Source organism: Xyrauchen texanus, chromosome 42 (assembly GCF_025860055.1).
Source record: "Xyrauchen texanus isolate HMW12.3.18 chromosome 42, RBS_HiC_50CHRs, whole genome shotgun sequence".
NCBI lineage: Eukaryota > Metazoa > Chordata > Actinopteri > Cypriniformes > Catostomidae > Xyrauchen > Xyrauchen texanus.
In genome coordinates this window covers 24,446,040-24,467,837 of record NC_068317.1, presented here as the reverse complement: position 1 = coordinate 24,467,837, position 21,798 = coordinate 24,446,040, and the positions used below count along the sequence as shown (strand labels likewise).

The following is a 21,798-nucleotide window of genomic DNA, read 5'->3' as shown; positions in this document are numbered from 1 at the left end:
TTTAGTATTCGATATGATTGCTAAATATGAAAGAAAATGGAAATGCACAGCGGGGTCCAAAATCTAAAAAGCTTCACTACAAATGATAATATCAGCAAAATAATTTGTGTTAAATGTAAGTGAACTGAAAAAGTTAATTTATTTAGTCTTATTTGGCCTATTTGTCTCTAAATGCTTTAATGATTTGTGCAGAACCTGATGATCCATGTAACCCCAGCATTATTTGATAATGTTCCAAAGAGCATCTTGTGTTCTACAATGGAAGCAAGGAAATCTGGCTTTTTGTACACTTTTCAGTTACAATGGTCAATTTTCACAAACCTGCCTGTTTGATTTACATTTTGAACAATACAATATTTTAAATCTGGTATCAGACTTCTGGACCATGCTGTAAAACTGAATGTACTGTAGACTGCCATAACATAGAATGTAACATAATCATTCTGAAACCAGTGCAGATAAGGCCGAAACATTATTTAACAATAAATGTTTTATATACTGCATCAGTGTTTTGAAAATATTAAAAGTAGGCCTAAATAAGTTGCATTGCAGCTAAAATGTTACGAACATCCTCGTTCAATCCTCTGCTGAGGAGAATCCACAGAGTTTCACTCAAACAAAAATATCTTTCATCTTCTGTGGAAAATAAAGGATGACTTTTGGGTGGATGCCAGCTTCATATCTCAGCGGTGTTGATCAGAGTCAAGGAAGGTACAGTAGCTTATAACTTTGCAATATCACAATAACATTGTTAGCACAGTAAGCAAGTTATGCTATTGAACACATTGTTTTCTTTGGAGGCACTTAAACCAGATAATTAAGCTATCTATTATGATGATGTAGAGTTTGAAATCTTTAAGGAAAAAGTTATATACAAGTTTTAGATATGTTTTGGCAAAAAGACAAACATGAAAGTCTGTTTGATTTATATAACTAAGCACAAAATGCAGTTCTTCTTAGACATCAAAAACAGCATCATAGGTTCTGAAGGATGCTTTTTTTTTAGGTGAATTTGAACAAATTGTTCATGATGTAAACTAGGGCTGCAAGATTATGATGAAACTCATATTTGTTGATTATTTCCTTTTGATATTGTAATTGTGATATTTATTTATTTATTTATTTTTTTTCATTTTGATTAGTAGAATTACATAATTGTGTGTGGGGGGCTGTTGCATGCCATATTCTTTATTTAGGCAATTAATCAATACTACTTTGTTACTTAATTGCTTTAATGCTTTACTTGCATGAAAAACAATAGGTGTTTTTCACATTTTTAATAAATTGTACACTGTATAATATAGATAGTAAGCATTACTGACATACCTGTAGACTAATTTAAACATGTGAGATTTGCCTTTGCATTCATGCACCCAATAGCCCCAAAGATATGTTGAAAATGTAATATTTTGGCACAATGGGGTACACCCGAATGGAATGCATTAATTGGCCACACACACACACACATTTACCCCCATTACTGATTCCACTATAAGCTTGGGGTGATACAAAACAAATATGTTCATTGCACAACAGGAAAGTAGCCAGTTAGTATCATCGGATGCAGGGAAAAGGACATAATTGGTCTGATTTAAAACCATCTCACCAAGCAAGTGCCAAGAATAGCCTTATTTCAGTGTCCCATACAGTGAAAACCTTTTAATAGTGTGTCTCAAAACTGTAATGAATCTATGCTGGTTTCTTCACCAGCTCAATGCAGGGCTTCAGACCTATTATCATATTCACTGATTCTTTGCTTGCAGAGATTGCTCTGTGCAATTTGACTTCTCTGTGAGAACATTAACTCTTGAACTCTCCCTCTGTTCTTTTCATCTCTTCAGTTTATGTTATGAAAATAACTGCAGTGCAGGATTCTATGAGTGACTAAGATTTTTTTTAAAGGTGAAGTGTCTAATTTTTTTATGTTACAAGACTTTGTGTGAGAAGTCATTCTTGAGTGATTTCCCTGGAAAATGAAATGAGCGTATTAATTATCTTAAATGTGCAATTTTTTACACAAAATGACATCATGTAAGGTCATGTTAACATCTTTAAACTGCTTTCCTTTATCAAGCTATGGTCATACAATTTAATTTTTGGTTGAACAATTCCTTTATCTTATTCACTTACACTGATGCCATGATGTGAATGATGACTGTCTTTCTTTAGAAGAACACAAATTAAGATTTTTAGAAAAATGTTGAAGCTCTGTAGGTCCTTATAATGTAAGTAGATGGGTGCCATCAGGCTTCTGGCTATTTGACTGTCCAAAAGGCAAATTTAAGCAGCATAAATGTAATCCACATGACTCCAGTTGATCAATTAAAGTTTACTGAAGCAAATCGGTTGGTTGGTGTAAGAAACAAATTGATAATTAAATGTAATTATTTTTTTTTAATTGCTTGCTGCCAGCAGTTGATGCATTAGTGACTTAAGAGCTATTGTGCGTTCACGCAAACAGAAATACAGCGCTGGGCAGAAGCGATGATTTTAAGTTAAAAATATTTTAATTATCGATTTGTTTCTTACCCCAACCAATCGGTTTGCTTCAGAAGACATTAATCAATCGACTGGTATCATGTGGATTACTTTAATGACAGTCATACACATCTGGGATGCCATCAGGGTAAGTGAATAATTAGAATTACAATTTTTGGATGAACTATTCCTTTAAGCAAAAACCAATAGGCACACCCATTACCCTGATTTTGCATTGAATGTAAATTGGGGTGGGTAAATGCAACCTATTTGTCATTGAATATTGTCTCTCTTAATTCCCCTTCTGCATAGCACGGATGAGAAAGCCATCTGAGTCCCTCTATGTAACATCCGCTGATTACAGACGCTCTTTATAGAAATCCTGGTTTTGTTAAAGAGACATTAATGGTTTTCACATGTTGAACAAATCTATGTAAATACTTGTAAATAGTACAAATTATGCAATTCAACACTAAACATGTAATACATGGATTTGTTGATTTTATAAAAATAAATAAAAAAAGCTAAAATGTGACCAATGATGAAAACTAATGAAATATAGCCCTAATCAGTACATTTTATATTTTCATAATGTACTTGGTTAGAAGGTCCCCTGTATAATTAACAGCATCTAGAAAATAATTATTTCAAAGGGACTTTATAACTGAAATATACCCTTATGAATCCATTTTGAATCGAAGTTTAATCGAGTGCTTTTTACTCCGAATGGAATCAGGAAATCCGTATCAATATCCAGACCTACATGTCAACCTCTTTTTCCAGCGTTCTTACCGCCTTATCCAAAGTGCACAAATGTTGTGTGCATACCTTTTTATGTTTTTACATTAAAGGTAGAGAATAATCTGATGCTTTTTAATCCTATATATATATATATATATATATATATATATATATATATATATATATATATATATATATATATATATATATATATATATTAGGATTAAATATTATATATATATTTAAATATTAGGATTAAATATTATATATATATTTAAATATTTTTTTTCTCTATTGGTGTGCATGTAAACACACTTTACATGCACACCAATAGAGTTTGGGCTGGACTTTTTTTTTTTTTTTTTTCCAGATAATGTCAGACAGGGAAAGTGTTTGGGGAAATCTGTTGTAAGACATTATTTTACTATCTGTTTGGTTTCTGCAAGTGGTGCATAAATTAGCTATAATGCATCATTTAAATATCAGAAGATTGGAAATAGATTTACATTTACATTTATGCATTTGGCAGATGCTTTTATGCAAAGCGACTTACAGTGCACTTATTACAGGGACAATCCCCCCGGAGCAACCTGGAGTTAAGTGCCTTGCTCAAGGGCCCAACAGTGGCATCTTGGTGGTGCTGGGGCTTGAACCCCCAACCTTCTGGTCAGTAACCCTGAGCCTCAACCACTGAGCCACCATTGCCCCAGATATATAGATTGTAATGATCTTACATTAGTTGTCCACATTTAAGTATAGTATAATTTCAAATAAATGATTTTAATACTAATATTTACCTTTTTGAGGTGCACTGCTAAAAGTTCCTCCATTGTATTTTGCTTGCATTGACATTGCCTTCCATTCATATTCTAGTATTCCCTGTAGTTTGGTTCTCCTCACTATCTCTGAGGTGTAAATTACGTTTTCCCCCTGTACTGTACCCTAAGTGTATGCAGTAGCCTGACATCACTTATTCACCAGAGAGGAAAAGTATGTGTGAATGGTATTATAACAGAGGTAGTTCTGCTTTAATAACTTCCTTTTTAATAGGTAGCCTATTTATTTGTCTTCGGTCTTTTGACTAGTCCTGGTTCAAATGAACATCTACACCATGCTGCCTGTCTCTGTTGTGATTAAGTAACAGTCAGCTGTTGATGAAGCTGCATTGTTGTTTTCAGCAGCAGAATCCCAGGGTTTCAGCCTGGGACATATTTTTTTAGAAATCTGAATGGGGGAGGGGTGCAATACAGATGCAGCATAATGGGTTTTATTTGCTACTTATGTCCACTCAGAATACCAGCGAGCTGCCGTTATGTCTTGCAAATACCCTCTTTGACCGAATCTTATGTTGTAGGGAATTCCAACATGCATTCTTATTTTTATCAAGAGCTCTGTTTCAAGGTTGCAAGCTATAAAAAGCCTAAGTAGTTTGAATCCTCAATATCCACTGAAACATCTACTACAGTGTGGAAACTCTCATATGGGGGTGGAGAGCCATCTTGTGTTAGTTAAGATCAAATCATGTTTGAAGATGCATCTAGCTGTACTGTCAAAATGGCTTTCTTTAATAGATCATATTCTCTAATAGTGTAAAATGTAGTCTAGTCTATTTCAGATCTTATCTCCCATTTCCTCTTGAAGTAAATTATTTTAGTTGGTGTATTTGCCTCTGCTTTTGCAGTTTCCAAACCAACAGAAAAAAACATGCTTGGGCTGCCCCCTAATGGCAGTGATTCCTTTATTCATTTCTTATTTTTTATTCAGGCTGAAGTGATAGAGATGTAGAGATTTTTGTATATATTTTAAATGGTAGTTGTCTTGATTGCATTGTGTGCTTTTGCATATTTTTTTATAATCCTATATCTTGTTTATTTTCAGGTTATGTGGTCTGGAGCATTCTGGGCCTGAACTAAAGAATTGTTCTCGGGACCCTGTGCTGCCATTTCAAACATATTCACGCATTTGCTGGGTGATACATTTCTAGAAGTCACCTTTTTTGTCAGAAGAACCAAAATGATCAACTCAGAATTTCCTGTATTGCAGTAAGTAAAACTTTAAAGAAAAATTATGGAACCTACAAACCACACTGTTTAATTGATAGCACAATACAGGTTTGATTTGGACAACTTTATTTTTTGGGTAAACTTGTCCTTTAATATTAAATATTCTAAAAGGTGTTTATGCATTTTTGCATTGATTTGCGCAGGGACTCTTCAAATGATGGGCAGAGCGACACCGTGAGTCTTGGCATGAGTGTCAGTGAGCTGGATGACTCTGGGGAAGGAAAAGGCAAGAAAAAGAGAGGCAGGCCTGGAAAACAAGGGGTAAGACTAGCACTCCTAATCAAATCTACTGCTTGTATTAATGTTAACCTTGCGTGTATGATGACAAGCACTCTTCTTGACACAGTGCTCTGTTGCTGTTTCTTGCCAGGTGGCCAGTAAGAAAGCCCGACGGTCTCCAGTTGATAAAGTGGGCAGGAGGCCAAATGGAGTGGCCTATCAGAATGGGGAGGGGACAGAACCTGGCACTCTGTTTGAGGTTGTCAAACTAGGCAAAAGTGCCATGCAGGTAAAATGAAGGACATCCCCCTACACAAAGACATCATCAAGAGTTTGTTTGTTTTTAGTTGTTTTATTTATGTGTGCGTGCGTGTAATTTTTTTTGGTCATTTCCATCTTTTATTTGATTACATTTTTGTTGTTTTCCAGTGTGTCATCGATGACTGGATTGAATCGTACAAGCAAGACAGAGACATGGCACTGCTAGATCTGATTAACTTCTTCATTCACTGCTCTGGATGTAAAGGTAACTTGGATTTTATCTGTAAATGAAGATACTGTAAATCAATATGTATGATCCGTAAATGTTTAGGGATTCAGATTCAAATATGTTTTCTGTCTTATATTTTGGATGGTAAACATTACTGATGTGATTTATCCATGTGACTCACAGGAACTGTAAGGATCGAGATGTTCAGGAACATGCAGAATGCTGAAATTATCAGAAAAATGACAGAGGAATTTGATGAGGTTTGTTGTTGTTGTTTTTTTTTTTGTTGTTTTTTTTTTTAAGTTCTTCAATAATGCAGTTTTGTATGGGGGGCCTGGGTAGCTCAGTGAGTACTGATGCTCACTACCACCCCTGGAGTCGCGAGTTCGAATCCAGGGTGAGCTGAGTGACTCCAGCCAGGTCTCCTAAGCAACCAAATTGGCCCGGTTGCTAGGTAGGGTAGAGTCACATGGGGTAACCTCTCTGTGGTCATGATTTAAGTGGTTCTCTTACTCAATGGGGCGCATGGTAAGTTGTGCATGGATCGCGGAGAGTAGCATGAGCCTCCACGTGCGGAGTCTCCACGGTGTCATGCACAGCGAGCCACGTGATAAGATGCGCGGATTGACCATCTCAGAAGCAGAGGCAACTGAGTCTTTTCCTCCACCACCTGGATTGAGGTGAGTAACCGCGCCACTACGAGGACTTGGTAAATAGTGGGAATTGGGCATTCCAAAATTGGATAGAAAAGGTTTTGTTCATGCGATTTTGTCAACTTTTTCATTGTCAATCCAGGACAGTGGCGACTACCCTCTCACAATGACAGGACCACAGTGGAAGAAATTCCGATATAACTTCTGCGAGTTCATCATGGTTCTGATCCGCCAGTGTCAGTACAGCATCATCTATGATGAGTATATGATGGACACAGTAATTTCTTTACTCACTGGGCTCTCAGACTCTCAGGTCCGAGCCTTCAGACACACCAGCACGCTGGCAGGTCAGTCAGTCGCTTTTGACTTTTAGTCTTTTTCAGAAATATTAGGTAGTTGCCTTTTGGCTTGCACACTAGGGGGATTCTAAGGCAGTTTTCTTAAATGTGTTAATTTTCTGTATTATATTTCCTGTAATTTTTAATCTTCTGAACTATGTATATTGTAAATTATATAAAGAAGAAAATGAAATGTTTTGTGTTTTACCATGGAGCAATAAAAATAATATGAATGTATTTGATCAAAATAAAAATAAAAGCAATGAGTAAATGGTTAAAAAAAAAATTGTGCTACACAAATGTAATTTAATTCTACTAAAAACTTCATTATCATGGGTCTTCTGCAGCCATGAAGCTGATGACGGCGCTGGTGAACGTCGCTCTAAACTTGAGCATTAACCAGGATAACACTCAGAGGCAGTATGAGGCAGAGCGGAACAAGGCTGCAGGGAAAAGAGCAAATGAGAAGCTGGAATTGCTGCTTGAGAAGAGGAAGGAGGTGGGGCTGCTTTCTTTTTTTCCCCAGAGAAGTTTGGTGTTGTTCATCTGACCATTTGTTGGTCACATTTTTATTGTGTCTTTTCTTGTTTAATCTGTTTCCTAGCTTCAAGAAAATCAAGATGAGATTGAGAACATGATGAACTCCATCTTCAAGGGTATTTTTGTTCATCGTTACAGGTGAGTGGAAATAATAAAAGTAGCAGGTAAAATTTCAAGTCACAATATCTTTTTAGAAGGGGACTGAATTTCACGTTTTGTTCCCTCATTGCTTTCAGGGATGCTATAGCTGAGATCAGAGCTATTTGCATAGAGGAGATTGGAGTTTGGATGAAGTTATACAGCGATGCCTTTCTCAATGACAGTTACTTGAAATATGTGGGCTGGACGCTGCATGACAGAGTGAGTATTTTTCTTTCCATCTATAAGTGTGTATTATATGTCCATTTCACATAATGAATCTTGCTTAATCTATCTTGCATAACAGACAATGTTATCTCATCATTTAACTTGTATGGATTAATAAAGTGCTGTTGCGATATAGAATTTGATAAATATAATTGTATCCTTATCAGCAAGGTGAAGTCCGACTCAAATGTCTTAAAGCTCTGCAGACCCTCTACACCAACAGAGAGCTTTATCCCAAGCTTGAGCTCTTCACCAATCGCTTTAAGGTAACCAGAATTGTACTTATTATAGCTTTTTATACTTTTATTACAATGTGTTGTATATTCCTGAACGCTATGTGTTGTTTCTGAAATGTTATGATGTCACTTCCTGTCTCTCAGGACCGTATTGTGTCAATGACACTGGATAAAGAGTATGATGTAGCTGTAGAGGCCATACGGCTCGTAACTTTGATCCTGCAGTAAGTATTTCTGTGGTCATCTCTAATCTTCTAGCTCACTCTGTTGCTCCTATCTGATCTCATCCCTCCTGTATTTGTAATGACTCTTAATCTTTCTCTTTTCTCCTCCTATAGTGGTAGTGAGGATGCTCTATCTAACGAAGATTGTGAAAACGTCTACCATCTTGTCTATTCAGCTCATCGTCCTGTTGCCGTGGCAGCTGGAGAGTTCCTCCATAGGAAGTGAGATGATTGAATAGCTGTGTGTTTTACTGTTTTAACATAATGTAAACACCCTAAATGTTACCATGTTTCATGTTGTCTTGTCTTGCTGCAGGTTGTTCAGCAGGCATGATCCCCAGGCTGAAGAGGCGTTGGCAAAGAGACGAGGCAGAAACAGCCCCAATGGAAACCTAATCAGAATGCTGGTACTTTTCTTCCTGGAGAGTGAGGTAAGGAGCATTACACGCTATGTATTTATCGATATTTTTTTTATTTATTTTTATAAACATCTTGTGTCTTTCTATGTGTTTCAGCTCCATGAACATGCAGCATACCTGGTGGACAGTCTGTGGGATAGCTCACAGGATCTACTGAAAGACTGGGATTGCATGGTTGAGCTCCTGCTGGAGGACCCTGGGCAGGGGGAAGAGGGTACAGCAGCCCACTGTTCTTTACTCTTTCTCACATTTTTCTTTTGTCATTTCAAGATCTTTCTAGATGCATCCATCTTATATATAGCCGGGTTCTGATAACTATATTTCGATTCACAAGCTCTCGATTTCAATTTGATATTGATAGTATATATTTCAGTTATAATGTCCCATTTTGCTTGCATATATGAAAGAAATTCTCACCTAGCTAATGCTTTTAATTATACAAGGGACCTTCTAACTAGGTACATTATGAAAATATTCATTTTAATAATTGTTTTATTCGTTTTTCATCATTTCGGTCACTTTTAACAAATCAATGTATTTACATTGATTTGATAAACACATGTCTCTTTAAGAAAAAACATATTTCTGTAAATGAGCATATGTTAAAGAGAGACACTCAAATTTTTGACATCCGTGCATTTTTATTGTTTTTGATCAACAACTGAATGTAAAGAACAGGCAGGGTATTAAAACAGACATTATTCAATGACAAATTGGTTGCGTGGATCTTATCTTTGGACACATTACACAGAACAACTTTTACTCTCAACAAACAGTGAAAGGATTTCACTAAAGTGAAATCCGAACATTCACCATCCATTTGCGAAATATATATATTTTAATCACATAGCACAAATTTTGGTTCCAAATGCAAGATTTCCTCTCATTGTAGTGGAGGGTTTCTCAAAGTCAAAAATCGATCTTGGGATTTAAGAATCGATATTAATGGTAAATGGTCTGCACTTGTATAGCACCTTTTTAACCTTAGTGGTATTCAAAGCACTTTATACTGCATCTCATTCACCTATTCACACATCAATGACAGCAGAGCTGCCATGCAAAGCGCTATTGGCCATTGGGAGCAAATTGGGGTTCAGTGTTTTGCCCAAGGACACTTCGGCATGTGGAGTCGTGTGGGCTGGGAATCGAACCGACATCCCGCTCTACCACCTGAGCTACTGCCGCCCGTGAGGAGCATTAAGGGGGGCCTGGGTAGCTCGGCGAGTAAAGATGCTGACTGCCACCCCTGGGGTCGTGAGTTCGAATCCAGGGTGTGCTGAGTGACTCCAGTCAGGTCTCCTAAGCAACCAAATTGGCCCAGTTGCGCATTGGGAATTGGGCATTCCATATTGGGGAGAAAAAGGGGTGAAAGATTACAATGCATCAGAAAATCTGTATTTGTTTTTACCCACCCCTAATCTTGTAGCACTTTCCTGATATTCCCATGACTACTTTATGACTTTGGGTTTATTTCAGTGCTTGGAGACAGACATGAGAGTGCACTGATTGAGCTCATGGTCTGCACCATCAGACAGGCCGCTGAAGCTCATCCACCTGTGGGCAGAGGAACAGGAAAGAGGGTACGAACCGATTTATGTTGAATTGGCCATTACCATAGGCACATCATGGTTTAATGTCTGCATGTAGTTTTTTCTGTGCTTCCTTTAGGTACTCACTGCCAAAGAGAAGAAGACACAGATTGACGATAAGAACAGACTGACTGAGCACTTGATTGTTGCGCTCCCAATGCTACTGTCAAAGGTAATGAACCAGAGTCCAACTTCAGCCATCAGACTAGAGGAAATGTATGAGCAAATGCTTCATATTCCTCCTGATTCTGCTTTCAGTACCAGGCTGATGCTGAAAAGGTGCCAAACCTACTGCAGATCCCTCAGTACTTTGATCTTGAGCTCTACAGTTCAGGCCGAATGGAAAAGGTCTGTTACACACCCCGACGATCTCTGTCAATTAAGCCCTTACAAATGACATTCCAAGTTCTAATTCTGTGATGTGTTGAGATTTTTTTTGGGTCTTTCTGTAGGTTTTCTCAGTTTTCTCCCTGACTTTATTCCTTCTTCTTTCCTGGCCATGTTTAGCATCTGGAGGCCCTGCTGAAACAGATTCGGGTGGTGGTGGAGAAGCATGCCGAATCGGAGGTGCTAGAGGCGTGCAGCAAGACCTACAACATCTTGTGCAGCGAGGAGTACACCATCATGAACCGAGTGGACATCGCTCGCAGCCAGCTCATCGATGAACTCGCAGACAAATTCTCTCACTCGGTGGAAGACCTGTTGCAGGAGGTTATAAAGCAACTTGATTTCAGAGCTTAACCTCTTATGTGTGAATATTGGGGAATAACATTTATGCATTTGAAACGGCTGTGTTGTAAATTGTGTTTTCTTCCAGGGTGATGAAGCAGATGACGATGATATTTACAATGTTCTTTCAACGTTAAAGAAGCTAACTGCTTTCCATAAGTAAGAAAGCAATACTTTTGTCTCTGTATTGGAAATGCAGTTTGTGTCTCTGTCTACAGTGTGCGTGCTGCGTCTCAAGTTTGTTTTGCATGCTTTACAGTGCACATGACCTTACAAAGTGGGACCTTTTCAAAAACTGTTATCGATTGTTGAAGATGGGGATTGAACAAGGCTCTATGCCAGAGCAGGTAAATTTTAGGATCATTAGATCGATAGAATGGAAGTTTCTCAATTTTTAACATTAAAAAAAACCAGTGGGAGCTTACCAGATTAATTTATATATAAAATTTCACAAACATGGATAACATGGGTACCTGGCAATATATCAAAAGTCTGATGTCATATCTTAACACACTACCCATATAATGTATGGATTGTCCTGTGTTGTTCAGATTGCTGTCCAGGCTCTGCAGTGCTCTCATTACTCTGTCCTGTGGCAGCTGGTGAAAATTACTGAGGGAGATCCGTCAAAGGTGCAACAAACACCATTTACTGCTGAGAAATTCTTTTGTTATGTCAACTTCCATTGGTTTGCTTTCTTTAAGAATTGGAGTAATTCTAAGCAATAAATCCTCTTGTGTGTTTCCTTGGCAGGATGATTTTGTGGCGCTACGAAGAGTGGTGAAGTCTTTTCTAGCGGTTTGCCAACAGTGCCTGTCTAATGTGAACACTCCAGTCAAAGAGCAGGTGAGATGGAACATTTTGTTCGCTTGTTGCCTTACTAATTATTGTGAATTGTATAATGTAAGGAATCTAATAATCTATAACTCTAAAGGCATCTTTAGACAGCTAAGGAGTTAAGGCTGCTCTGTGCCTGCTCAAAATTCTGTTTAAAGACACAAAGTTGTATAAAAGCCAGACTAAATTAAACCTGTTCTGAACATCCTCAGCCCCTAGTATCAATTGAAAGTATATTTAATATTTTCTTTGATTTCATATTTCTATATTTATAATTTTATTAGGGTTGGTAAATGTAACATATTAAAAATAATTTACTCAATTACTGCATTATCCGTTTACTTTTTACTTCCTGAAACTTCATTCAATAGGAGAAAGGTGTTCCTGGAAGGCTACTCAGACATATAGGCTCTGATTAGGATGGGGTTAGAACATCTGCTGCCTGTCAGGAACAAACCTAGGCTAGGTTGTTTTTTCCCCTCACTTTCTGTGGCTAACATTGGCGTAATATATATTTTCAGGAGGTTCTCACTTAATCTCAAACACATCCTCACACAGAAACTGATTGTGTGGCTTATTTATTGCATGTGACACATGCCTTGGTCATAACAAACACGTGAGCACATTTACTGTAAGGAGAATGAAGATTCTTCATCCGCAAGCGGGCAAGTGATACGGGCAAGCTGCTCTATCTCTTCGCATCACACTAAAACTCTCACTGACTTTCATCTGAACCCAGCCTGTGCGCGATAAAGACTGAAGTATCCGTTCCGCAAGCTGCTGCAAAGTATTCTTTTAGAGACTGAACGGCAGCCAGAGAAAATAATAGTTTTGAGATTTTAAACTTCAGCATTCAATGTTTTACAGTTTATCTGTAACAAACCATTGTTCATGTCAAACCATTGTAAGTGCAGTATATCTTACATTTTAAAATGCAAAGATTTCAAACCTCAGCTTATGTTTCCATGAGTCACTTTACTGGTTTTAGAAGCAAATGTTTCTCTCTTGTACCTCAACAGGCATTCATGTTACTGTGTGACCTCCTGATGATCTTCAGTCACCAGTTGATCACAGGCGGTCGAGAAGCTCTGCAGCCATTGGTCTTCAATCCAGACAGCACTCTGCAGAACGAGCTGCTCAACTTTGTCCTGGATCATGTGTTTATTGACCAGGATGATGAAAATCAAAGCATGGGTGTGTCTGCCCCAACACACTTAAACCTTTTGCAGAACATTCTGAGACAGGCAGTGAATTAATGAGAAATTGGTTTGTTTGGGTATTTCTTAAAAATGACATTTAAGCATCTCAGGGTTTACTGACAAATATAATAAGAACATTTTAGTGAATTATTCTGATGTACCCTATCGTCAAAAAATATGGAAACTTCTGAGCTAACTTCCGGATCATAATGTGCAAAAGTCAAACTGTTACCACCCTACTGTTTCTATTGATCAGCCTCTCTTTGGGTCAAAAGAAACAATTTGATACATTTTAAATGTGCTCTATAATTAAAAATGTTGACACTAATACAAGATGGGATCAGATAAAAATACCAAATCCTAAAACTAAAATGAAATGCTAAAATTAAACTAATCACTACACATAAAACATGATGGCGCTTAAAACTATTCAAACTAAAATTTATGCTGTGTCTGTTTCTTTCAGAGGGTGAAGAGGAGGATGAAGCCAATAAGATTGAGGCTCTTCATAAGAGGAGGAATCTGTTGGCTGCCTTCTGCAAACTCATCATCTATGACATAGTGGACATGCCATCTGCTGCTGACATCTTCAAACAATACATGAAAGTATGAAAAGCTCTTCGCCAATAATTTAAAGCACACAAATCTATACAGTGCTGGTTTAAAAGCAATTCATGAGGCTGCTGTTCATTTTTCAGTATTACAATGACTATGGAGACATCATCAAAGAAACCTTGAGTAAAGCCAGACAGATGGACAAGATCCAGTGTGCAAAGACCCTTATCCTCAGCTTGCAGCAGGTAAAGAATTTGATTTTAGGCTCAATTTTGCAGTTGATTTAGAGTTTTTGCTCCCAGGATCTCTCTTAACAACATTCTTTTTCTGCTGCTTTAACTTTTCAATTTGGCTCTTTCCCTGGTTGCAGCTTTTCAATGAGCTGATCCAGGACCAAGGACCTAACCTGGACCGAACATCTTCTCACGTCAGTGGCATTAAGGAGCTGGCTCGCCGCTTTGCACTCACATTTGGGCTGGACCAGATCAAAACCAGGGAGGCTGTGGCCACATTGCACAAGTAAGAAGCAGCTCATCTGCATCCTTGACCTTTACTTCAGAATTTATCTCAAGAATCGAACTAATAGTTCACCCAAAAAATGAAGATTCTCATTTACTCACCCTTATGCCACATGTGTGTGACTTTCTTTAGCAGAACACAAATTAAGGTTTTAAGAAAAATTTCTCAGCTCTTTAGGTCCATGCTATTCAAGTGAATGGGTGCCCAAATTTTGATGCTCCAAAACTCACATAAATCAGCATTAAAGTAATCTATATGACTCCAGTGTTTAAATCAGTCTCCAGAAGTGATTTGATAGGTGTGTGTGTGAGAAACAGATCTATTTTTAATATAAATTCTCCTGCCTCCTCAGTCAGACTGCGTTTTAACTTTCACATTCTTCTTGTGTTTATGGGGATTTGCATTCTTTAATCAAAAAATGGACTTAAATGTTTGTGTTTCTCACCCATATATATCACTTCTGAAGTCACTGATTTAACCATTGGAGTCTTATGTATTACTTTTATGCTGCCTTAATGTGATTTTTGAGTGTCAAAATGTTGGTACCCATTCAATTCCATTGTATGGACATACAGAGCTTAAATATTCTTTTGAAAATCTTGATTTTTATCCGGCAGAAGAAAGTCATACACATCTGGGATGGCATGAGTGCGAGTAAATGATGAGAGAATTTTTATTTTTTGGTGAACTATCCCTTTCAGTGAGCATGCTAAGACAATCATTACTATAATATATTGTGTAATATTACTATTGCTCAAACTTATTCTGGATTCAGTACAAGTGTGATAAAATCACTTACTAACCTTTTCTGTGTAAAGATAAAGCCAATTTTACATCTTCGTTGTCATGACGATGTAATGTCAACAAACCCTCTAAACCTAAAATGACTGTAAAAATTATGATTTAAACAAATTTACAGCTCAAATAGTGTATGATATTTAACAAAATAATTCATGTAAGTGCTTTTGTAAAATAATTGGCTTCACATTTCTGCTTTTTAACCCTTAAAAAATTGGCCCCATTAACTTCCATTGTAAGTGCATCACAGTAACCTTTTTTTTTTTTTCTTTTTTAAAGAAAAGGATTGACGAGTCAAAATAATAAATTTTTGTGGTAATCAACATAATGCCACAAATACTGTCAAAAGAGCTCAACTTAAATTGAACCTGAAACATTTATTTAAGGTTAGGGATGTGATCCACAAACCCTGAGTATTAGCGTAACTTGTCCAGTACCATTTGTACTATGAACTTCAATAATAGCTCAAATCATGTGGCTTATTTAGGAGAGGTGTGTTATTTATTTTCTAAGCATACTTAAAGTATTTGCCTCGGGAAGATAAAATAGAGGACAAAAATCCCATTGACTTGCATTGATGGAGGGATCAGAGCCAGATCAAGGGACCAGAATATAACACAGACTTTGGGTGGGCTCTTTTCCTTTGGGTCAGTCAACAACGACATAGCAACACACTATATTCCAACTCCTAACATCTAAGCAACCAGATAGCAATTGCCTTTCAACCACTCACAACATCCTATCATCATAGTGGCGAATTTTGCAGAGGCAGGCAGAAAATATCTAGGTTTAAATGCATACTTTTGATGTGAATGTAAATGCGTTATGTGTTGTAACTACCCCAGGGATGGAATAGAGTTTGCATTCAAGGTCCCAAATCTGAAAGGACCAGATTACCCACCGCCAAATCTGGCCTTCCTGGAGGTTCTCTGTGAGTTCTCCTCCAAACTTCTACGGCAGGATAAAAAGACTGTGTAAGTAAAGGTTTTTGGGGTTTATTTTTTGTCTTTTCAAAATCTATCTTCCATATTTATAGTGTTTTTTTGCTTATTTTTTTGTCCTTGTATGCATTTATTTGTCCAGTTCTTATGGTATGGTTTCCTCTGTTCAATCTATTCCCACTGCAGTCATTCCTACCTGGAGAAGTTTATGACAGAGTACATGATGGAAAGGAGAGAGGACGTCTGGCTTCCTCTCATCGCGTACAGGAACTCCCTGCTGACAGGTGGAGATGACGACCGCCTGTCTGTCACCACTGGCGGCAGCGTGACCAGCAAAGCCAGCACGGTCCGCAGCAAAAGAGGGCGACAGCCACAGCAAAAAAGACGCCCAGAGGGTAGAATAAATTCTTCAACTCACATGAGAGAATAAAAAACAAATGTTTTCAGATTAATTGTTCTTTAGATAACACGCCAGTAAACATAGAGGCCCCATGAAAAATAGCATCTTATTTCCTTGAGTCTCACCTCAGAGACAGTTGTAATAATTTGAGCGGAATTTGATCTTGAACTGATCTTTGTGACAGATGAGACAATTGACGGCTCGTGGGTGATGCGCAATGACACACTCCAAACTCCAGGGGGCCTTCATACCCCACAGCTCACATCCACTGTCCTTCGAGAGAACCCCAGACAGGCAGCAGAACACATCCCAGACCAAGACTCATCGGAACCAGGCTCAGAACCAGACTACATGCACAAGTATGGGATGAAAATGAACAATACTCAACAGACTATTGTTGAGTATTGTTCAAGGCTACTGTCCACATCATTCTTATTTTTGCATCACACTATTTTTTTTATCACCAGATTTATTTCAAACATTGAAAAACAACCTATTTTTAAGTCGTTAAATGAACGTAGGGAAGATAATCAGGATGCAAGAGAGCATTTTCTAACTGCTGCTATGCGGCATGTCTTTTTGTACCCTCATTATCAGCCCTCAAATGCAGATGTCCTGGTTGGATCAGCAGAAAATGGACGAGGTGAACAGAAAAGAGAGAGGAGGAATGAACTACATGAAATCACGCAGTAGTGGAGTGAGACAGCAAGTGTACGTACTTGCACTGATCATGATGTGCAACTGACATTTCAGAAAGCTTATGTGTCCCATTTCAAAGACCCTTATTCATCGTTAGCTGGCATGCTCCTTGATTGTGTAGTTAATCACCAAAGAGCTTCAATCGCTACCAAGAGATTTGAGAACATTGACCATTGACGATGAATAATGCCTGATCAATAAATTACAAAAGTCACTTCATTATATTTATCAGACCCTTGAACTAAAGATTTCATTTCATTCAGGCGCGGCCTCATGGAAGATGACGCTGAGCCCATTTTCGAGGACGTAATGATGTCATCACGTGGTCAGCTAGAGGACATGAATGAGGACTTTGAGGATACCATGGTGATAGACCTGGTAAGAATTTGCAGATGTGTTGATCTCTGCTATGTGTGTTCTTCAGAATATGTGTAATGCTTCTGGCAACCATCATGATCCTGTTTCATAATAGAACATCTGTTCGTCTGTTAGACTGGATCTTTCCAGATATGTCAATCTTGCTCTTCTGGCCTTTTCACTTTTTAGCCAGCATCAAGGAACCGGAGAGAGAGAGCTGAACTCAGACCAGACTTTTTTGACTCTACAGCCATAATGGAAGATGATCCTGTAAGGCCACTTGCTTCATAACCTCAGTAATTTTTATGTAAATTATATGCAGGTAAAACCAGGTTACATTTGGTAGGATAACCAAACACAACCCAGCAGTAAAATGTAATAAAAAAAAATTTAAAAAGCATTTACTGTATATTAATTGATTTTGCATGATGCCCTTGCTGCTATTGAGAAGGAACTATTAATCATTTTGTTGTTTACTTCCTCCTAATAGGGATTCGGAATGCAGATGTTTTGAGAGATTGCAACCTCTAGGGGTGACCACAACCAGCAACCAACAAGAATCGCATCGTTATTGTTTTTGTGTGTGCTGTAACGGCAGTTTCACGCAACTGTACACAAGCATGTGTGCTTCCCCTCATAGTTTTGTGAATTTGGTCAAGCCATAATTTCATTGTGAGCATTTCCTGTCAGAATTTCCTTAAGGACCAAGAGAGTCTGTAAAATCGATATTCTGCTCACATTTTAATCTTGGCAGTATTGGTTCCTCGCCATAGTTTCTTAATTTTCTTCTCATCATTCATTGATTTCTCCAAGCAGATGCGTTTTAATCAGAAATTGTATGGACAAATGTTATGATTCTTCATGACTCATTACTATTTTCTAGTTACTTTTAAGACTGAATCACAAATTGTCCCAAATAGGGTGAATCTAAAGAAGACATGTTGAGGCCATTAATTTTTTATTTTTTTTTTAAGTCTGATTTTATCCAGATGTCCGGCTGGCCTTTATGCACGCAACTTGTGCAACATATTCAATATTTTTAAATGATTTTGAAAACTGATTGATAAAAAAAGCAAAGATCACCTTTGTTTGGAATAAGTATTACTAAAAATCTTGCCTAACAATATTTGTTCAAGAAATTATTTTGGTCGGAAGTATAGATGTATTCTGTACTTCAGACACACTGGTCATGTATTTTTAGACATGCCTGTTGTTGAAGAACTTGTTTGTTCTCATTTTAAATTCATGTTTACCTCCTGTTTAGTCTGCTCAGTGATTTAACTTTTTACTGTGTGTTTGTGGACACATTGTAGCTTTTACACAATGCAGTAAATGTTATTGATCGTTCATTGGGCTTTCATGTTCATCTGAAAATCCACAGCTGGTTTTTATTGAGCCTAGGTGGATTTGAAGACCGATGTCCGAACCCTTGTTTAGAAAGGTGCTTTAGATACAGTTCTGTTTCAAGACCCCAATCAAACAGTTGGATTGTCGTTATTTTAACCTTTTCACTGTTCAGATTTTGCTTTTGTTTTTTAAGAAAAGTTTAAATAAAAGTATTTAAAAGTATGGTTGTCACATGATTGTTGTTACAAAAGATCTTAAAGACTTGCCTCATAATTAATCTGTATAGCAATATCAGAGAAGATGGAAATGTATTACTGGTTTTCATTATAGCAATTCTCATTTTAACTCAAAATTAAAAAAATTAAGATATATATGCCATTGTTACAATTTTCACTTTGGAGCATGAGAGGTTAGTGTTGGAGTTTCCACAGCTATATGGCGCTGTTTAAATGCAAACTTGAAGTGATTGCAAATGTATTGTAGGTTTTGTTTATCACTAGCACAAAGTGACTTGTTGCCAGATAAAATATCCTTAAGTTTATTTGTATGAATAAAAATAGATTGTGGCTATTTTGATTATATTCCTCTCACAATTTTACAGAGTGGTTATCTGATTTACTGTACTGAACTGTACTGTACTTCGAACCAGTTTGGACATTCTCTGTTGACCTCTCTCATCAGCAAGGCGTTTCTGTGCACAAATCTTTGGCTTGCTGGATGTTTTATGTTTTTGGCACCATTCGTAGTAAATTCTAGAGACTGTTGTGCGTGAAACTCCCAGGAGATCAGTAGCTGTCTGGCACCAACAATCATTCATGCAATTATCTAAACAGCCACCTGTGTGTCAGCAGTGCAGTGAATAAAATCATGTAGATATGGGTCATGAGCTTCAGTTAATGTTCACATCAACCATCAGAATGTAGAAAAACTGATCTCAGTGATTTGGACCTTGGCATGATTGTTGGTGCCAAATGGGCTGGTATGAGTATTTCTGTAATTGCTGATCTCCTGTCCAGACTGGTTTGAACTGACAAAGTTTACAGTAACTCTGATAACCACTCTGTACAACTGTAGTGACAAGAATGTCATCTCAGAATGCTATTCTGTTTGGGTGGCACAATATTAGGCAGGTGGTTTTAAAGTTGTGGCTGATCTGTGTATATACAGTATCTCACAAAAGTGAGTACACCCCTCACATTTTTGTAAATATTTGATTATATCTTTTCATGTGACAACACTGAAGAAATGACACTTTGCTACAATGTAAAGTAGTGAGTGTACAGCTTATATAACAGTGTAAATTTGCTGTCCCCTCAAAATAACTCAACACACAGCCATTAATGTCTAAACCTTTGGCAAGAAAAGTGAGTACCCCTAAGTGAAAATGTCCAAATTGGGCCCAAAGTGTCAATATTTTGTGTGGCCACCATTATTTTACCGCACTCCTTTAACCCTCTTGGGCATGGAGTTCACCAGAGCTTCACAGGTTGCCACTGGAGTCCTCTTCCACTCCTCCATGATGACATCTGGAGGAGCACAAGGTGTTAGAGACCTTGTGCTCCTCCAGGATGCCCCACAGATGCTCAATAGGGTTTAGGTCTGGAGACATGCTTGGCCAGTCCATCACCTTCACCCTCAGTTTCTTTAGCAAGGCAGTGGTCGTCTTGGAGGTGTGTCCCCCCCACCCCTTCAACCTCTGCAGCAATGCTGGCAGCACTTATACGTCTATTTCCCAAAGACAACCTCTGGATATGACGCTGAGCATGTGCACTAAAATTCTTTGGATGACCATGGCGAGGCCTGTTCTGAGTGGAACCTGTCCTGATAAACTGCTGATCTTGGCCACCGTGCTGCAGCTCAGTGTCAGGGTCTTGGCAATCTTCTTATAGCCTAGGACATCTTTATGTAGAGCAACAAATCTTTTTTTCAGATCCTCAGAGAGTTATTTGCCATGAGGTGCCATGTTGAACTTCCAGTGACCAGTTTAAGGGAGTGTGAGAGCGATGACACCAAATTTAACACACCTGCTCCCCATTTACTCCTGAGACCTTGTAACACTAACGAGTCACATGACACCGGGGAGGGGAAATGGCTAATTGGGCCCAATTTGGACATTTTCGCTTGGGGGTGTACTCACTTTTGTTGCCAGCGGTTTAGACCTTAATGGCTGTGTCTGGAGTTATTTTGAGGGGACAGCACATTTACACTGTTATATAAGCTGAACACTCACTACTTTACATTGTAGCAAAGTGTAATTTCTTCAGTGTTGTCACATGACAAGATATAATCAAATATTTACAAAAATGTGAGGGGTGTACTCACTTTTGTGAGATACTGTACATATACACTGGTGGCCAAAAGTTTGGAATAATGTACAGATTTTGTTCTTATGGAAAGAAATTGGTACTGTTATTCACCAAAGTTGCATTCATCTGATCAAAAAAGTATAGTCAGGAAATTTAATGACATGAAAATTACTATTACAATTTGAAAATAAAAAATTTTCAGAACTTCTTAATCTACAAAGAGTTCTCATCAAACAAATCCTCCACATGCAGCAATGACAGCTTTGCAGATCTTTGGCATTCTAGCTGTCAGTTTGTCCAGATACTCGGGTGACATTTCACCCCACACTTCCTGTGGCACTTGCCATAGATGTGGCTGTCTTGTCGGGCATTTCTCACACACCTTGCAGTCTAGCTGATCCCACAAAAGCTCAATGGGGTTAAGATCCATAACACTCTTTTCCAAATATCTGTTATCCAATGTCTGTGTTTCTTTATCCACTTTTCTTTTTGATTATCTGTTTCAAAAGTGGCTTATTCTTTACAATTCTTCCTATAAGGCCTGCACCCGTGAGTCTTCTCTTTACTATTGTGCATGAAACTGCTGTTGAGCAGGTAGAATTCAATGAAGCTATCAGCTGAGGACATGTGAGACGTCTATTTCTCAAACTAGAGACTCTGATGTACTTATCCTCTTGTTTAGTTCTACATCTGGCCTTCCACATCTCTTTCTGTCCTTGTTAGAGCCAGTTGTCCTTTGTCTTTGAAGACTGTAG

The 21,798-nt window shown here is 37.9% G+C and overlaps 1 protein-coding gene across 3 annotated transcripts in view; it reads left to right on the top strand.

Annotated features, from left to right (window-relative positions):
• LOC127635363 (cohesin subunit SA-1-like) overlaps positions 1 to 18,951 on the top strand; it is a 28,020-nt gene extending 9,069 nt beyond the window's left edge. Inside the window, exons 2-35 of one of the 3 annotated variants that reach the window (XM_052115343.1) lie at positions 3,789 to 3,885; positions 5,098 to 5,261; positions 5,426 to 5,543; positions 5,653 to 5,790; positions 5,931 to 6,027; positions 6,175 to 6,251; positions 6,787 to 6,991; positions 7,330 to 7,481; positions 7,587 to 7,660; positions 7,759 to 7,882; positions 8,056 to 8,154; positions 8,269 to 8,348; positions 8,463 to 8,570; positions 8,665 to 8,779; positions 8,864 to 8,981; positions 10,244 to 10,347; positions 10,436 to 10,528; positions 10,615 to 10,704; positions 10,864 to 11,067; positions 11,174 to 11,244; positions 11,345 to 11,432; positions 11,637 to 11,717; positions 11,839 to 11,931; positions 12,942 to 13,116; positions 13,588 to 13,727; positions 13,820 to 13,921; positions 14,047 to 14,195; positions 15,839 to 15,967; positions 16,121 to 16,329; positions 16,519 to 16,693; positions 16,932 to 17,045; positions 17,297 to 17,411; positions 17,580 to 17,660; positions 17,881 to 18,951. In XM_052115343.1, the coding sequence (XP_051971303.1) occupies positions 5,233 to 5,261; positions 5,426 to 5,543; positions 5,653 to 5,790; positions 5,931 to 6,027; positions 6,175 to 6,251; positions 6,787 to 6,991; positions 7,330 to 7,481; positions 7,587 to 7,660; positions 7,759 to 7,882; positions 8,056 to 8,154; positions 8,269 to 8,348; positions 8,463 to 8,570; positions 8,665 to 8,779; positions 8,864 to 8,981; positions 10,244 to 10,347; positions 10,436 to 10,528; positions 10,615 to 10,704; positions 10,864 to 11,067; positions 11,174 to 11,244; positions 11,345 to 11,432; positions 11,637 to 11,717; positions 11,839 to 11,931; positions 12,942 to 13,116; positions 13,588 to 13,727; positions 13,820 to 13,921; positions 14,047 to 14,195; positions 15,839 to 15,967; positions 16,121 to 16,329; positions 16,519 to 16,693; positions 16,932 to 17,045; positions 17,297 to 17,411; positions 17,580 to 17,660; positions 17,881 to 17,904 (3,771 nt within the window). In that variant the 5' untranslated portion in view covers positions 3,789 to 3,885; positions 5,098 to 5,232 and the 3' untranslated portion in view covers positions 17,905 to 18,951. Of the gene's footprint in view, positions 1 to 3,788; positions 3,886 to 5,097; positions 5,262 to 5,425; positions 5,544 to 5,652; positions 5,791 to 5,930; positions 6,028 to 6,174; positions 6,252 to 6,290; positions 6,672 to 6,786; positions 6,992 to 7,329; positions 7,482 to 7,586; positions 7,661 to 7,758; positions 7,883 to 8,055; positions 8,155 to 8,268; positions 8,349 to 8,462; positions 8,571 to 8,664; positions 8,780 to 8,863; positions 8,982 to 10,243; positions 10,348 to 10,435; positions 10,529 to 10,614; positions 10,705 to 10,863; positions 11,068 to 11,173; positions 11,245 to 11,344; positions 11,433 to 11,636; positions 11,718 to 11,838; positions 11,932 to 12,941; positions 13,117 to 13,587; positions 13,728 to 13,819; positions 13,922 to 14,046; positions 14,196 to 15,838; positions 15,968 to 16,120; positions 16,330 to 16,518; positions 16,694 to 16,931; positions 17,046 to 17,296; positions 17,412 to 17,579; positions 17,661 to 17,880 lie in introns of those variants that run through there. The other 2 variants (XM_052115344.1, XM_052115345.1) reach the window with 2 other exon arrangements.
• The last annotated feature ends 2,847 nt before the right edge of the window (positions 18,952 to 21,798 follow it).